Source organism: Magallana gigas, chromosome 3 (assembly GCF_963853765.1).
Source record: "Magallana gigas chromosome 3, xbMagGiga1.1, whole genome shotgun sequence".
Classification (NCBI taxonomy): domain Eukaryota; kingdom Metazoa; phylum Mollusca; class Bivalvia; order Ostreida; family Ostreidae; genus Magallana; species Magallana gigas.
In genome coordinates this window covers 12376675-12395001 of record NC_088855.1, presented here as the reverse complement: position 1 = coordinate 12395001, position 18327 = coordinate 12376675, and the positions used below count along the sequence as shown (strand labels likewise).

At 32.6% G+C, this 18327-nt stretch overlaps 3 protein-coding genes across 3 annotated transcripts in view; all 3 read left to right on the top strand.

Moving 5' to 3' along the window:
• Positions 1 to 1520, top strand: part of LOC117692893 (uncharacterized) — a 41532-nt gene extending 40012 nt beyond the window's left edge. Inside the window, exon 10 of the mRNA XM_066078531.1 lies at positions 1446 to 1520. The gene's annotated coding sequence lies outside the window, so the exon portion shown is untranslated. The remainder of the gene's footprint in view (positions 1 to 1445) is intronic.
• Positions 1521 to 3298: 1778 nt separating this feature from the next.
• LOC105327483 (perlucin-like protein) lies at positions 3299 to 5856 on the top strand. The gene is made up of 4 exons (XM_066077751.1): positions 3299 to 3459; positions 3725 to 4009; positions 4579 to 4755; positions 5675 to 5856. Exons 1-4 carry the CDS (start codon positions 3408 to 3410, stop codon positions 5797 to 5799), a joined length of 639 nt encoding a protein of 212 aa, XP_065933823.1. The 5' UTR covers positions 3299 to 3407; the 3' UTR covers positions 5800 to 5856.
• A 1876-nt stretch (positions 5857 to 7732) lies between these two features.
• Positions 7733 to 9562, top strand: LOC117692892 (perlucin-like protein). The gene is made up of 4 exons (XM_066077709.1): positions 7733 to 7869; positions 7975 to 8250; positions 8779 to 8958; positions 9330 to 9562. Exons 1-4 carry the CDS (start codon positions 7806 to 7808, stop codon positions 9560 to 9562), a joined length of 753 nt encoding a protein of 250 aa, XP_065933781.1. The 5' UTR covers positions 7733 to 7805.
• Positions 9563 to 18327: the final 8765 nt, after the last annotated feature.

Below are 18327 nucleotides of genomic sequence, written 5' to 3'. Positions count from 1 at the left end.
ATGTTCTATAGAAACTTATACCAACAAATACAAACGAATCAGTGGGTTTTTTTTTTACTTCTCACACTTTGTATTTTAAAATTGTTTAAAATGTGAACTTTAAATTGAATAACAATATTATTCGGGTTTTTTTCTTGTTATGAAAATATAATTTGTTATAATTCACTAACAGTCAAGTGATAAACTAACATCGAACCATATCGGTGGACTATCATACCACGCGACGTCACGGGGTCAAGGGGTCAGAAATCTTCACGATGACAATGACGGATGTGTCTTTTCCCCGTTACATATGCCATATCTTTGCGATGTTTTGTTTTATTTTCATTTCAAAAGGTAATTGTATATAATTTGTAGCGTATTAAGTATTTACATTAAGGACATTTTTATGATGTGATTTGCAACTGAACTGAACGGTATTTCTTTTTGTGAAAAAAATGTGTTTTTTAACATGCACACACATTTATCTAAAGTAGTATTTGTCTGTAACAAAACCTTTTTCAGTTTTGTCGGAACAACCAAACTTAAGAGATCTTTGTCCAAAAGATATTGCCATAGATCCTAAGTATGTTTGGACTTATGGCTCAGTGTGTCTACAACTCTCCATGGACAAGCACGACTGGCCGCACGCGCGGGAGCGCTGCAAGCGCCACGGCGGGGACCTCGTCCAGATTAGAACTGCAGACATGCAGGGCTCCATCATAGAAAAGATACGACAGTCGCATAGCCATATTAAGACCGGATTCTGGATCGGGGCCTCGGACCAGCACCATGAAGGACTCTGGCAATGGGTATCAGGTCAGTTAGATACATGTCCTTTCGCATTTCTTATGATAAGAAACACGTCTACCTCATGCATTAGAGAAATTTGTGCAAAGTTTATTTCAAAAAGGCATATAAATGTGAACAACACCGCATATTTGCTACTCAGATTCTAACGATATAGAATTGTTAATAATAACAAATATTAAATATCAATATCAAATTGATCATGTATTAAACAACTGTAACCTCTTTCTTAAATAACATTTTTAAAACTGTTCCACAGTTTTACCTCAAACGTTGCAATCAGTTGTTTTAATACTCTCTATTTCAATGATTAATACGTTCGTATAAGACAAAAGAAAATAAACTTCGACTTGAATAATACAGTTTGTCATAAACAGGTGATAAGACAATGACCTACGATAACTGGAGCCCGCATCAGGGTCCTCACCAGACAGGCTTTCTACTTATTCACGGAGGGAGTACAGAGGATTGTGGGTTAATGAAGGTCGACGACAATTATATGTGGCACGACTACCCTTGTCACAGCGGCATAGCCTTCTTTTATCCCTATATTTGTCAGTTTGGTAAGTCACAATTTTGCACTATTTTATGCTTATGCATTGCACTTGTTTCAATATTCGATCACTTGTTTCATACTTTAATAAACCTTTTCCTAGATATCCCCAACACTACTTCCTCAATGAAAACAACAGCAAAAACAACGTTACCAACAACTACGAAATCAACGACAGTAACTAAAGCAACAACAATTAAACAAATGACTACCTCAACCCCGAAACCAACAACATGGACAACCAGACGCACCTCATTAAACTCAACTCCGTCAACAAGAACCATTGGCACTGGCACACCACCAACTTCAACTAGATCAACACTACAACATTCCACAATACTCTCCATACTCACGTCAAAGTCTCAGGTATCCGGGATTACCGAGGAGAGAAGTATGTTAGTGAACAAGACAACACTAACTACACCAGCTAACAACAGACCCACAACAGATGAGTGGGAGGCTCTAATTACAGCAAAAAGTCCACAAGACCGGAGGACAACGACAACTAAAGAAGAAAGCCATGTAGACGGCGTTATAATCATAGGCTGATAGAAAATTTAGTCAATTTATTTAATTTAATATACAATAAGTAATGCATTTACCATTGTGTTTGCCCCTTTTTTCTCTTATGTTAACGTTCCTTTATATTTATCAGTTATGATATTAATTGATAAACATAAATGTATTTATTTTTTTCCATTTTAGCATTATTATTGACTTTTGTGAATTTAATCGAAAGATTTATCAGTTTTGGGTATTAAAATTCTTTAATGTTGCTGTATCATTAATTTCTGACTTCCTTTGATAATAAATTATCAACTAAGCAGATTTGTAAATTTTTATATCAACCGTAATCAGTGCAACAATTGTTTCGTTGCTGGCCTCTAAACATATAGGACAACTTCAGTTATCTTCTTGGTTTCCATTTGTGCATTTTTTTTTCAAGTAGATGATTGATATATGTATGATACTTTAAAAAAAAAAGAAACAATGATTTATATGCTATTTTTTTTTATTTCTATTTTAATGCAATTGGTACGGAAATATTAACCGCCCGTTCTGAATTTTTCGTTGAAGATTCTTGAGTTCTTGTCCGCACACAGCGCTTTTCTAAAAGCCAGAGAGGAGGTTCGCATTGATTGTGGTTTTTAACCATGTCATGCACATAGCATCAAGAGAGGTGCGGAAAGGGGGAATACATGTTTCTTAAATGAACAGATAGATAAATCATTTTTAAAGTAACTGCTCTCCTACCCCATTTTTGGGACGTGTAAAAATTTATAAGTATATGTATGTGCCTTTATTTAGTTTCTGCCTCCTATAGACTAGCAAATTGATTCAATTACTCTTATGTTATCAGACAATAACACTAAATACTAAAGAATATAATACGTGAACGTGTATTTATGTTAAATAACAGAAAAAAAACTGATATTCGTTAGAAATGAACAGATTTTTCTATATCAATATAAAAGATATATTTATAAGTATTGTATAGGTCGGTGAGGCTATTCAGTATTTGAGATGGTTTGTGGCTTGATCTTCATACTAGCCTTCGGTACACTTATAATTTTAAAAAACATAAACAATAGTGCTGCAACACACTTATAACAGGATGAATCAATCGTTATAATCTAAGTTATCTTAATCTGATTTTACTTGAATTTTTAATAGAACTAAAACCATCACCGTAGTACATGTATTGGCTTAATAAAGGTCGTTTTAGTTTATTTATTTTTTGTTTAACAGTTTTTAAGTCGCCAAGATTAGATCAACGTGCGGCAATAATGTATGAAAGCATGATTTCAGTTTTCTAGTATTTCTTTATCTCTTACTCATATCACCGGGTTATCTGACTTACTGTTAGATATTACTCTCACTTAACTGATAAAACCACATTCATATCTCAAATACAAATTAGTAGATAAAATTCAATTGTTTGTTAAAGGAAGTAAATAATTTCTATCAATATCGTCCTCCGTATAAATGAGCCAACACATTGCTGTTGTTTCTCATTAGGGGCCTGGGCTTCATTTAGATAGTTTTGATTCTAAATTACACAACAATGAAAAAGATAAACGGGTTGCTGTGTTGTTTTGTAATATATTGCGTATCAGGTAAGTAAAATGTATAGCATTAAATCAATGATTTAAGATATTATGTTATTTGGTCGGAACATATTTATTATGTAAATATACATAACTGGATAGGGCAGCAAGAATTATTTCTTACTGATAAAATTTGTGAAGTAAAGCACCAGTATAGAAAGAAAACATTGATTTTATTGTTCACAGTAATATAATAATGCTAATTTACATTTAAAACTCTTTCATAGATTAAAAGCACTGCATATCATATTTTCGGTAATGTATATTTGTACAGCATCTGCGGCGTTGATTCAGAGACCGGCTGGTTGTCCTGATTCACTCTTCCCGCTGAATCTAGCAACTTTTGACCAGCTATGTCTTCAGTTTAATTTCGAGAAGATAGACTGGGAAGTAGCACGAAATCGATGTCTCAGTGATGGCGGGGACCTGATTCAAATAAGAACCGGAAGTCTCCAAACCTTTCTGCAACAGGTTCTGACGTCACAACATATGGAGAAGACGGGGTTTTGGATCGGAGCTTCCGACAGGGACTTGGAATCACAGTGGGAGTGGGTGACCGGTAAGTCTTTGATTTGATTATTAAATTAAAAACTAAAGAGTTATAAATTTATTTAAATTATAATCAATAAGTACTAAAGGGCAGTCCAATTTTATGAAAAGAAGTGGCTTTCATTAAAAAAAAAAACCCCACACACACACACACACACACACACACACACACACGAAGGCACATGTGTGTTTGAAAAAAAAACTGCCATTTTAAACGGGGGAGGGGATGAGGCTCACTGTATTGTATCCAGAGCATGTAGCTGCATGTAGTTACCAACTTGAAAGATGTGATACATTGACCCCATGTTGATGATTTGCTTTCGAAAAGTAAAGAATAAATATTTCCAACAAAAGCACATACTAGTAATTCAGTGTATCAAAATCTTTTCATGGATATTTGTATCATGTTTTGTTGATCTTTATCAAATGAGTCGCATAAAGACATAGCAAGAGGACTGATATTATAATATCTTGATCTCAGCCAAAAAAATTCAACATCGAGAGTTTATCAAATTGATATATTCGATGAAATGTTTGATTCTTCGACGTGCATTATTGTATGTGTTTATTTTTGAAAAGGTGACAAAAACATGACTTACTCCAACTGGCAGGACGAACAGGGCACAAAGGCGGGCAAACACTCACCCGACTCAGTCTTAGACGACTGTGCACTGATGCGTGTCGACTATGATTTCAAGTGGTATGACGTCCCTTGCAGAAATAAATACCTCACCTATTCCTACATCTGTCAGTTTGGTGAGTAACATTCAATGGAACGAGATTCGTATTTATAACATTTCACTTGTATTTTGTGTAACAATATTGACATTCACTTTCTTATCCTCTATCAAATTGCATTGGTTGATTTGAGTGAGATTTACGCATAAAACAGAAGACCCAATCACCAAATCTGGTGCGTATGAATACATTCAGTATTCCTTCAGTATTTCTCGAAGAACATGAACTGACTCTTCTCGCGACTTCAAACCAGACCACGACCTGATATTATACTTACGCTGATTATTATTTCATTCATGTAAATATATTTTGACGGTTAAATGAATTTGATTGATTAATTTCTTAGTATACCAAAAGTAAATTCGTTTAATTACAGAAAGAAATTAAAAAGAAAATTGTGTTATTAGAATTTAAAACGCTGTGCACTATTTTTTTCAGCATAATTTGGCTATTCCAATGGCTCTTCCATTAATTTCGCTTTTCTCGTTGAATAAGACAGAGATTTTTAAAAATAAATCATATTTGCTGGAAGTTAATAAATGTTCAAAAACGTAAATATAAGCATTGAATCATTATTTTTTTAAAGATGTGGTCTCATAACTGCAACGGCGTGTGCAAACAAATTATCATAACGCGCTAGCGCGCGTTATTCAATTTGTATGCACACACCGTTGCAGTTATGAGACCACATCTTTAAAAAAAATAATGATTCAATGCTTAAATAAGATTGGTATACGTGTACATTGTCATTGGTTATACAGTTACATTTATTGCATGTACTTCTCGAGTTTGAATGGGGGTAACTTAAATTGCAGTTAAACTTCCATTCCTTAGGGTTGGTATCCATAATATTCTGACTGTTTTTATAATACTAGAGGCTACCTGTTTTATCATGAATCAAATGTTTTACGTAAATATATTTTGTGTTATTTTCAAGCAATAAATGGTTCCGAAAGCTCTGCTGGAAATACCAACAATGCTGGACATACCAACCATGGCTACACAGTTTTAATGAAATTTGCTGCAGTGTTCATGCTTATTTTACAGTTACTGCTTCTGTGAATAAATAACAGTGAATGTGTTTGAAATATGTTTATTCATGCACCTATATACTATACAATATTTATTTCTAATTGAACACATGTAGTCTACTGGTAACAAGCAAAATAAAAACTCGGTTGAGCTCTGTCCCAAGATATTTATGAATCATATTTTCTTAAATTATTTGATATTAATAAATACCTTACAATACTAGCTTCAACAAACTTATGTAATATTTAATAAATGCAGGATTCAATACACGCCTTAAGATATTTCAAACGACACTAATATACTTCGGATGACAACTTTTATCAAAGTACTGAAGTACTGACGGGAGTTGATTTTATCGATTATCATTTATTTTAAAAATAACTTATCTTGCATGGCAATTAGTTTCTAGTCTGTATTTGAATTATGCACTTTTTTATTATATGAATTTTAGACTTTTCCGACAAGAATCATGTTGTGTAATATTTAAAGTTAGATTTCAATCTATGTATAAGTAATCGAAGCAATTCTAAAAATGTTATGGATCCAAGCACTATTGATATCGAACTCTAGTCTCGTTCAACCAGACGCTCGGTTGTCTCCGTTAATCTCCGACAAGCAAGAGTGCCTTTCTGCTTGTCGGAGATTTGCAGAGACAGCTGAGCGTTTGGTTGAACGAGGCTATATTAAACTCTGGCGTAGGAATACACGAGACTACAAAAATATCTTAGTTGTTCGTATTATATAAAATCTTACTATTTTCAAAGTGTTTATTGATAAGTTTCCTTGGAAAAACAATGCTTCAGCATACATTACTTTGAATTTTTCTATTATTTTCAAGAAAAAAGTTTTGTCAGCGGTGATGATTTATGCTAGGTCCAACACTGTTTCACTTTCAGTTTGCCAGAGTAACTGCATAGGAGAGTTGATTAAAATCAACTCCCAATAAGTGTGTAAGGTGTCTCGAGTATTTCCGAATGGAAACAAAGTTGTTAATTTAACTATTATAACTCTTTGTAATTTGTTCGCGCTCCTGAGTGTTTCTCTGGGTAGATGTACATGTAAAACAGATAATGTGTCAATTGAGAGAATTTTTCCCTTTCATCGTTTTTAATTGTACAGTACTTTTTTGAATTGAAAGGTTTGTTTCTTTTCATTAAAGTCGTAAAAAATGACAGAAACAACAGCCTTGGACAGACCGTAAATTGTATATTTTTATCGAAATTATGTATAATGAGTTAATATTAATTATTAGCGTTCTGTGATCATGCCAAAATGACTTGTAGAGCCCAATGTAGAGCAATGTAAAGCTAAAATCTTTATCAATTCACTCCTCTATAGATAAACAAATGAGTAGTAAGATGGGGTCTCCAAAAGACCGAATGTACAATTGGATTCATCATAAAATAGGCTATACAACACCAACGAATTGATGCCCTATGCAGACACTCTGATGACAAAGTATTTTCACTATACACTTGATGGATGGATATAACTTCAGGCCGCAAAAAGTGTTAATGATATAAATTTCTAAGTGAACGATTCAAAATTTTAAAACCTTCCGTATTAAATTGAATTTAAATGGGTAGCGTGGAATAACTAAAAAGGTAAAATATTTTTGAAACAGCTGAACTTTCTTACGACTATCTGCCCGAGTTTGATACGACTACAGTTCAACTGCTACATATAAATTCATAAACAGTAAAAGTAAAGAGCGATGTCAGAATGATAATTTATCGAGACACAACAAGATAACTAAAACATTTAAATCAGTAATTAATTGATAATTAAACGTTAACATACCAATATGTATATGTTAAATCTACTCTGACAGTAAGGACACCTTGTACATATACATACTATCAAGAGACATATAGGAAACTTATAAGAATAGCGTTTGGATATCTATAGCACTACCAAATTTATTTGTGATAAGAGACTAATGGACACTTCCTTTACACAATTACGACACGCTGTGCACTTTCTGTTGATAAAATCAAGCAATGTCACGGACAACATCGATACATTTTTATCTATAAATGACAAATATTAAAATGGAGGCAATGATGTCGATATGCGTTATGATTTTGTCAGTGAGTTCTAGTAAGTACCTCGATTGATTTAATCCTTCTCTAAACAAGAACCTCGAATACCGCTCAAGATATATATAACAATTTGTGTAAAATTCATATTTTTACTTGGGTTGAGTTTACAGCACACCGGCCGACGAATGTCCTCACAATCTAGGTAAAAGTGACCTATATACATATGGAAATGTTTGCCTGAAAGTGCATTACGGGAATTATGACTGGGTTGACGCCAGACATCAATGTCAAAAAGAGGGCGGTGACCTCATTCAGATCCGAGACTCTGGGATGCAGCAGTTCCTCCAAAGAATTCTATCAGGTCAAAGGTCAGAGGACACCGGGTTCTGGATCGGGGCTAGCGACAGCGAATCAGAGTCCCACTGGAAATGGGTAGCGGGTAGTGTGCTTATTTATACGGCCTGTAGATGTAATAACAAAGAAACGTTAACGAATTTAATTTAATAAGTGATGCGATATTATGAAAATGAGTTTTTGAAACAGACAGACAGACAATTAGACAGCATTAATATCAGCAAAAAAGGTAATTTTACAAAAAAAATATGATACACAATTTACGAAGTTTTTGAAAGACTCGGCGATATTTTAAGATGAGGGTAAACAAAATGAATCTTAGATATTATAGCCAAGACATGTATTAAAGTATGCATAATTATAAAGAGAAAATATTGTTTATTTAGGAATGTTTTATGGTAAATGATATTTTCTAAAATTGATTTGAGTATTTGGAATAATACAAGCCGGATTTCAAATATTAATATTCTTTTACGTTTTTCATTGTATTGGCATATGTGATAAAAGTGACAGAACAAGGTACTATATAGATAATTTTAGATGAAACAAAGTCATAATTACACTGATGTTTTTAAAATAAACAATTGCAATATATGCGATTAAAATCGTTCAGGTGACCCAAAGATGACCTACAGTCATTGGAGTTCGGGTCAGGGACCGTCTCAGAGTGGATTTTTATTCGCTGATGGAGGTCACGAAGACTGCGCTTTAATGAAAATACACGATGGATTCCGATGGCATGACTACGAGTGCAGCCTCTTTTTGTACCATTACTCCTTCATTTGCCAACATGGTAAAGTAGTTATCGGTACATTATATCAGATGGGATATTGAAATGCAGATCGATCTTTACTTATTTATAAAGTAATTGAATCAAAGAATTCTATATTGATTCACAATTAATTGTTGTTTCTTTCAAGCTTAAAGATTAATAAAATCTGAAACTATATTTTCTTAGCATATTTCTACTTATTACTATACATTTCTGAATGCTTTAGATAAAAATGTTTGGCATCTACATGCACGTATATAAAATTTAAATTATAAAATTCTGCTTTGCCTGGTGTTATTACATTTTACTTCCTTTGAACTAATGTTCGCTTTTACCAATATTTGAATTATTAATAAGTTGTTCAAACAGATGGAGTTTTTTTCTACTTTTAGACAAATCAGTACACTCACATACCCATAACACGAACGGGCAACATGGTTCCACCACAGTGTTCAGAACTCAGACTTTTCCCGACACTACTCCCTTATCAACAGACGCCTCAATCCCGACCACGCCCCCTGGCACAGATTCTTCAATCCCCACAACCCCGCCCCAAACAGACGCACCTGTACCCACCACGCCTCCTGATACACAGGCACCGATCTCAACAACAGGTGAGCAATGAGGACTAGATGGTCGTGGCCATTTTTAGACTTTCCCATGCATATGTTTATAATATTGATCTCCATAACAAGAGGAAACCTTCACATGCGTGAACTATTGACTGTTCCTTCAGTCTAACATTCTTATCGATAATAATATTCATTAACGTATTTTTACCCTTGGTTAACGATAACTGAGTTAATGATTCAGAGATAGATGTAAATATAAACAGTGAAATGCTTCCTTTCATGATTTACCCGGGATATACTGTAGAATTGACATGCATTGCAGAAAAAATGGATATAGGCTGACACTCTTACACGGGTAATGTGATTTTCGGCAATGCGAGCCACTTTCATACCCTGGTAATCATTTTAAAAAAAGGAATTTCATTGTTTAAATGTATTTTTGAAGAGACACTCGTTTGCTTGTCCAAAATATTTAATATAAAGTGACCTGATTTTTAGTTACTATCTGTTTTATTTTAAATGAAGTATGCCTTGATATATCAAAAAACATAATTAACTTCATAAAACATATAATTCACTTTTCCTTCCATTCAATGCATTTCCCCAATTTCTTACTATAGAACAATTTTTTATTCAGTTTCCGATAACTTCTTTCTACAAAGGGGCACCACTAACCGAAATGGTACCATCAAAATAATACGTTATCGAGAAGTATATATATATATACCATAAAAAAAAACACAGATGAATAAGCCGTGTATATATTTGCATATCTTAACAAATTATTTATAAAAATTTTTCCCATAATTTATTTTATTGAGTAAATTTGTTTTCTAACTAAGAAGGATAATTTTATTTTTATTTTGGGGGGGGGGGGGGGGGGCGTGCAAATGCACAAAATGAAATATACATAAACGTTTGCTAATATTGCTTTGTTCAATTTCTGTTCAAACAGGCACTATTTATATAATGTTAATATATATCCGGAGCTAAACAAATCAACGACTTAAAATCCTAATTAAAATCACTCCGCGTGTTAATAACATGTACTTGTTTTGTTTCTTGTTGATTCTTGTTATTTACAATACCTTTAGCTTAAATATACATTTCTTGTGTTAAATTGAATTATAAACATTGACAGTATAATTTTTTATTGCTCATCGACAAATGAAACTAAAAACCACATAGCAAACTTTTTTTTTATGAAAGCCTTCGGCTTTCATAAATTTGCGATGCGGTTTTCAGATTCCTTTCTCGATGAACAAAAAAATGATACAGTCAATCCTATTAATAATAAAGTGAATATATTTTTTTATAATTAAACAGATAACGTACATCTACATAACCTGTATGAAACGACAACTGAAGAAACAGTAGGACCAGTCATTGGTTAACAACACGAGTATGGAGTCGTGTCCATTTTGTAAAATTAAATAGAGGAAATTGGTTATTTCGATTTGCTTTAAATATTTGGTGAACTCAAGATATTTACGAATGATTTTTTCCTCATTCAGGGGAATAAGCAGCCTTGGATATTAATTAAACCATCACGTTATATGCAGAGTTATACTTCTTTTAGCAATTAGTAATATCTATTTCCATTTAACAGAAATATGAGCCTCACTTCCGTTGGCTGAAGAAGGATCGGTTGAAACATTTGCAACTTTTGGTGAAAATTGACCCAATTTACCCAATAAATGTATTGACATGGGCATGACATGCATGTATTCAGTGAAGGGAATTATCGGGCTACGCCGTCGACATGAGTTCATCATTTTTACCGGTAGATGTAGTTTGATAGCAAATTTCAACAAATTTTCATTGGTACTACATCTCGGCTGGCAGACGAAGTTAGCAACCTTGTTGTGTTATATAAAGAGGGGATATGATTTTTTTCAAATTGTTTGTTTAAGTAATTTTGTACGATTGTACACATTACACGATTGTACACATTAGATTATAAATATGTTATAAAGGATATTTTTAAAAAAAATATCTATAATATCGAATTCAAAATGATAAGTTTGATTTAATTTCACAAGATGGTTTATCTATATTAAAACTTGAATTTATAAATCATAAATAATAATTTTAAGAAAGCAATTTCTAGATTTTTATTAGTTGCCTTTTTTTCATGTAATGGGTTGATATTGATCGGTCTGCATCGCCGTCCCATACACACAATTATACATGTATATCGTAAATATATTCAAACTGTATTTTCCAACCCCAGTCAATCATTATCTGCTATAGACGATTTTTTTTCGCATATACATTTTGAATTTTAAATACCCTATGAGTTACTTCTAAAGTAAAATCATAACTTTATTTTTTTATGTTCATTAAGGTAAATAGCAGAGTTTTTTCCATTAGAAAAAAATTAATAAAATCTTGAGCAAGGACCGTATGCAAGAAGCTTACAAGAAAATGCAACGGATTTACCATAAACAACATACTCAATACATACTTTTATATATAATTACATGTATCGTTCTTTGAAAAACAATGAAAAAAAGCTGGTAAAGGTAAAATTCGCAAAATCATCCTTTGAGTACAAATTCAACAAGAAATGGATACTTATGGACAGAAACCTATCTAATCAACTTTCTGTAGCCGAGGCTTTGGCCGGTTGCTAAGGTGACAAACTGACTTATCAATTTAGCCAGCTTGTTAATTATACACATGTAGCATTACTCTATCGGAGCATTGACTCCCCGACATTGAACAGATCAGGCGGAATCGTCAATGGTAGGTCCCTCGTAGGACAGGATTTCACAGGATGAAGATAATAAACACCGTCCCAGAAGTACATGCATTCATTCCGATTCTAATAATCATCTCATACGCTTATGTATTTTTGGGGAAAGAGAGAAAGGGGGAGGGATAAAGAGTGATGGAGTTTTTCTGCAGATAATAAAGATCGTCTGGAATGTACATACATTTATTCATATTCTAACAATAATTCCATTCGTCATTGTTAAAGGAGAGAGAGAGAGAGAGAGAGAGAGAGAGAGAGAGAGAGAGAGAGAGAGAGAGAGAGAGAGAGAGAGAGAGAGAGAGAGAGAGAGAGAGAGAGAGAGTCTGTCTTTCTCTGTTTTTACTACGTGATTAATTTCGGATCATTTTCTAAAACCGTTGAGCACATTATACGGAAATATCACTACTTCCTTTGGCTGTGGTTAAAAGCCACCGCCGTAGCCGAGTTATGGCTCTAACGACTTCTTCCGATTCCGTAGCTTTGATTTTATTTCTATGATCTGTCATCTCCACTGTAATGCTTCTAGCTTCGTTCGTGCTAGGCGTAGCTGATTAGCAATTAAGCGATGAAAGAAATTAGGGAAGCAGGATGTGTCACTGACCTCTACAAATAGAAAATATAGCCTTCTTTTCTCATCTCATAGTTCTCTGGGGTATACGGAGAGAGCTATTCCTTATTTTTGAGAGTTTGTTAATAATTCTTACAGACATCCTTTACAATTCATTAAACTGATAAAATTATGCCTCTTTTAAATAATTCAACAAAGAGATATGCCAAATTCATTTGAACATTGATAATTTTTCTTTTATTAGTATTGGAATTCTATTTAATTTAAATTCATTTTTAGTAATTATCTAAATTGATTTTTGTCTATAGAAATTCCACAAAAACAACAAAAAACAAAATTAGAAAAAATAATATATAAAATATGCATGCATTATACATGTACATATTTTTAAAGAGAACTTGTTTTTCGATTTTAGCAGGCAGTAATGAACTTACAAGCACTGGCCAATTAGCCTTGCCTTATTCTTGGCTGGAGAGCTAATTGAAGCCCAGCGTTTACACATGTTTACACAGTATACACATTTATAGATCTCCTGTAATTCGCTGAGCTAGGAGATTATGTAAATCGCATGCAGGTGTTTGTATATTTATAATTCATTCATTAAATGACCAGCCGCAAAATTCAATGACCGTACAAAATATTTGCGTGTAATATCCAGGTGTTTGTGTACGAGTTTTGTGTTTGCAAGTAAGATATATGAATTTGCAAAATGTAGTATGTCAAAACAATTAAACATTGTAATTGCGTTTAGTTCATTAAAAAGGTTGGGATGAAAGGATAAATTCAAAATCATTTAAAAACTGTTTTTTCTATATTTTATTCATGATCAATCATATCAGATAATACATAACGCATTATATTGGTATAAAAAATAAAACCGTCTTTCTAATACGTAATAATGTTAGAGGGTTACACATGTATAAATTTAAAGAATAAGGAATAGCATGATTGAAGATATTGAAATGTTAAAATAAAAATTTTCAAACAATAAAACATTATAAGAGAGAGATGAATAGTGAAGAAATGTCTATGAAAATTCACTGAGTGAAATTAACATTTGCTCCAAGAAAGTCATTCTGACCTCAACGTATACTCATATGGTATACTCATATGTGTAAAGAAAAAGTTTAAAAGGGTAAGTAACGTCAAAATATAAGAGATATACTAAATTTTGAAGAATCTACATTTGTATAAATGTTCATGTAACAAATTTGATAATCAAATTTTTATTTATATATTTTATTATTTTTTTGGTCACTGAAAGAGCCATCAGAAACAAGTTATTTGCATGTACAGAAAGAGATAATTATATATGTGGTCAGCAAGCTTGAAATCTATCGACTTCTTGGTAAAATATAACACAGTAGAGGCCTTCTGTAGAGGTGCCCTCGGAACTTGATAAGCTCGTTAGAGACTGCGGCGAGATACATTTTGCAGGATTCTATTAAAATAAGCTTCATCAAGAAGCTTGATTGAAAGAGGCCAATCGATACATATCAACGGACGCCAAGAGCAAGCGCTGAAAATTCTGATTATGTATCACGAAACACATTTTCGGCTCCAAAATGAAAGTAAAAATAAATTGGTGTATAATTTAACATTTCAAAAATGAACGATACTTTTTTATTTAAAATCATCAGCACAATTGTTTATTGATTTGAGTACTGACTTTAGATAGATGTTTTCTTGATCTGGATGCACAAGAATGTACATGTGAAATTTAATTAAATTATATAATAGATATATCATTCAAGTACTTTTTTTCTTTGCAATCAACATAAAGAATCTGATATTCATAACTTTAATTTTCAAAACAATCACTTGTCAGGGAAAATTTTCAATGAAAGTCATATAGAGTTAGATATTTCCTTTTAATTAATTGCTTTCCTTAAAATAACAACTAATTCTAAAAAACCACATGTACATGTAAAATGAAAACACTGCCAGGCTGATAAAATATGACTGATGGTAATAGTGTTTATATGTAATTAACATTTATTATAATCAATTATTATTATATACCTTAACAGTCCTCGGTCGGAGTATTAGTGTACATGTCGTGTGTCATCAGTCTCTGCCCTGTCCTGGTCGCCGGTAGCGAGGTGATGTGGACAGACAGTTGTTGACACGAAGATGATAGTAATCCAGACTCAAGAGGTACTTCAGCAGGGTAGAGTATTAACCACAGCACAGAGACGGTCACACAGGTGTGATGGCATGGATTTAAAAAAACGTACTCACTGACATAACTTAAACCCGATTTCACTCTATATTTGTAAAACTAAATAGAATGTAGGCACGGGTCAGGGAATTATTTTACCGACTCGTAGAAGAGTATTCATTGTTTAATGAGTTTTTTTATTTGCTTTTTAATAATATATTAATATCATATTATATATAATATACTAATAGTATTAGTACATGTAAATCTGAATTAAATCATAGTGATTTAAGATTAAGATTAACACTATTTTACAATTACATTTTACCCATTTTTACCCATTATTTGGAATCTGTTAATGTTACCGCTGTCATAGAATACTTTAAGACTTAAATGAAATAATTATAACTCGAACCAAAATCAGCAAAATGCGTAATAACTGTAGTCTATTTTTCCAATGATTCATAATGTCAACATAGAATGATATTTGTCAAATCAATTTTTAACAAGAGTATTAATGCCGTCGTATTACTAAAGCCAATATTCACCCAACTGCTAGACGAAATGTTAACTAATTAAGCAATTAATCGCGAACTCTGTAATCTATAGCTTAAATAGATGGGTAGTCAATACGTTTTTCATTTGTTTAGAAAACAACAGAAAATTCATCATATCTCTATTTATTGAAATTATATCACTATTGGTTCATAGATGTAAAAATAAAAATATAAGTAACAATGTAAAATATTAGGGTACGTACATGTAAATCTATGTAAAAAGGTTGTATACATTACTATACGATTTAACACATGACATGAACAAGATTCCTCGATGTATAAATGTAAACTCTTCACCGGTTAATAGAAGCTTCACAACTTTATCAAAATGAAATACATTAAGAACAACCAACGAAATCAAACATCAAGATTGGCACAATAAATAAAATAAGATTGTTAAAAATAAGACGAAATAACCCTGTTTTCATGATGATCTACGTCCAAAAATAGCCTTTTTAAAAATTCATAAAAAGATTCTATTGTCTGATTTAAACACAGCTGCTTAACTGAATCAGATGTTCAGTGAGTTTCAGAGTGTTTAAACTTCTGTTCCAAAACGAGAAAAAAGCTTTTGGCAGGTCAATATTTTAACAGTTAATAGGAACAACAAATATTAAAAATAACAAATCTATTTGCTTTTCCGCCCAAGCTGCACCGTAATGTGGTTTTTTAAATTGCCAGATACATTTTAGATTAAACAATCGATGGAAAGTCAAGTTAGTAATAAAAAGCCATTATCCCCCTAAAAGATCTTAAATAAACACATTGATTTTGAACAGTTGTACAAAGAGTGATATCATTATACATCTTATTTACATTTTATAGACACACAAGAACACGGGTATACATGATACATAACGATCCCTGGCATTACAATATGCACACCGGCTTAGTGGATTGATTTGGCACTAAAAGTTCCTCAGAGACCCATTAATAAGTCTACATGCATGTTTAACATGCTGATCAAGCTACAACGTACACACTGAACGATACATGGATATGAGCGAACAAGACATAACAGAAAACATCCTATGGAAAAATCATTTCGTGAGAGACAGAAAAAAAAGAAAAAACAACATTGCACCATGTGAAGTTGGTAAAACATGTAAATATCACAGAATTATGGCACAGTAAATGTGGAAAAGAGTGATTTGTAGCGAGAAGGTTCTCTCATCAATATATCTTCGATATTCCCCATCAGCAAACACCACCAATGCATTGCTCTTTTTCTGCATGTCGACATGTATGGACGGACGCCGTTTTCTGTTGTATATCTACAAAAGAAAAAGTGTATATGAAATGAAGCATTGCAATGGATATACTTTCTTATCATGTAAGTTACTTTTACATAAAGTTATTTTTGCATGGTTTATTCATTAATATGAAATATCTTCAGTCGCATAAGATTATTTTTTTGCTCTCATCCTTTTATTGAGTACATACATTTGAGATCCATATGTCCTCTTATATGCTTAAAAAGCTCCAAAGAAATTCAAATTTCTGTTTAAAGTCTTCGAAAAGAACATAGGTAAGTTGCGAATCGACAACTAAAAGAATAATTGAAGAGAGTCTTTGTCCAGTAAATTCACTGTCTATGTCATCTCCAATTTCTCTTAATCGTCGGGCAACATCGCGTATAACATTTTTCTGTTCAGTTTCAATTGCCAGCAGATTTTTTGGTTCCATTTTGTGTTGTCTAAATAGTTGCAATCAAACATTAGTGTCCAAACAACTGCAAGGTGGTGATGGTGGGGTATCGATGGTTAATTGATATTGGAAGGACTTATATATTGGTTGACTAACCTGACCCATTGCAAAGTCTTCGGCGATTGGTTAGAAATTTAGGTCAGTAGCCTAAAACTCTGTTACAAAAAAATCTGCATTATAGTACTATGGGGTTGACGACCTCTAAAAAGTGTAGGATAGAGCTAAAAAAGAAATAACTATGCACCACGTGACTCCTGTTCGTTGAATCATTGGTTATATTTAGAAGCATAAGCATATGAATATAATGTCTGCAGAATTCGTTTCAGAAAATGTTAGTTTTTGTTATATATTTAGAATTATATGAAAACATGTCTCCAGTATTCATTTCACAAGGGTTTTGTATAAACCATTTGTATTATATTTCTAAAAATCAACTATTGCAATTTGTTCTATCTTTTATGCTTACACGGTATATAATATACAGCAAAAGTTTGATAAAATAAAAAGAAACTAGTGAATTACGTATTAAAGAAGAAAGTGTCATTTGCACCTGTTGAAAGCAGACGGGACTTGTGAGGTCATTGATCTTCAGATGTGTGAAATGACCGCCGCATTATGTCCTGCAAAAATCTAAACCCTATTAGTCGTATTTAATAACACTTTTACATTCATTGTTCACATACGGCTGTTCAACTACAGGTGTTAATGTATTGCTATTGTTGCACCTTTCTGACACGATTTTAAACACCTTTAATTGGTTTATCCATTCATAAAGATGTTGATCTTTTAATCATACAGGAACTTAGTCAGAATTGTGGCTTGAACGACATATCACTAATGCATTTCTTTTGGTCAGTTTTTTTAATCGACAAAAATAGAAAGAACCGGTAAAAGATTCCTAACAATCATTGTAGATAATGCCAATGGTAAAATGAAATACCGGTGATGAATTTTTAAATTAAATGAATCATAGAATAATGACGAAATAACTTATCCATAAAATATTATCTACATATGCTTCTCTATTAGAAATCATTTTACATTTGTAATAATTTGTTAAAAGTAGA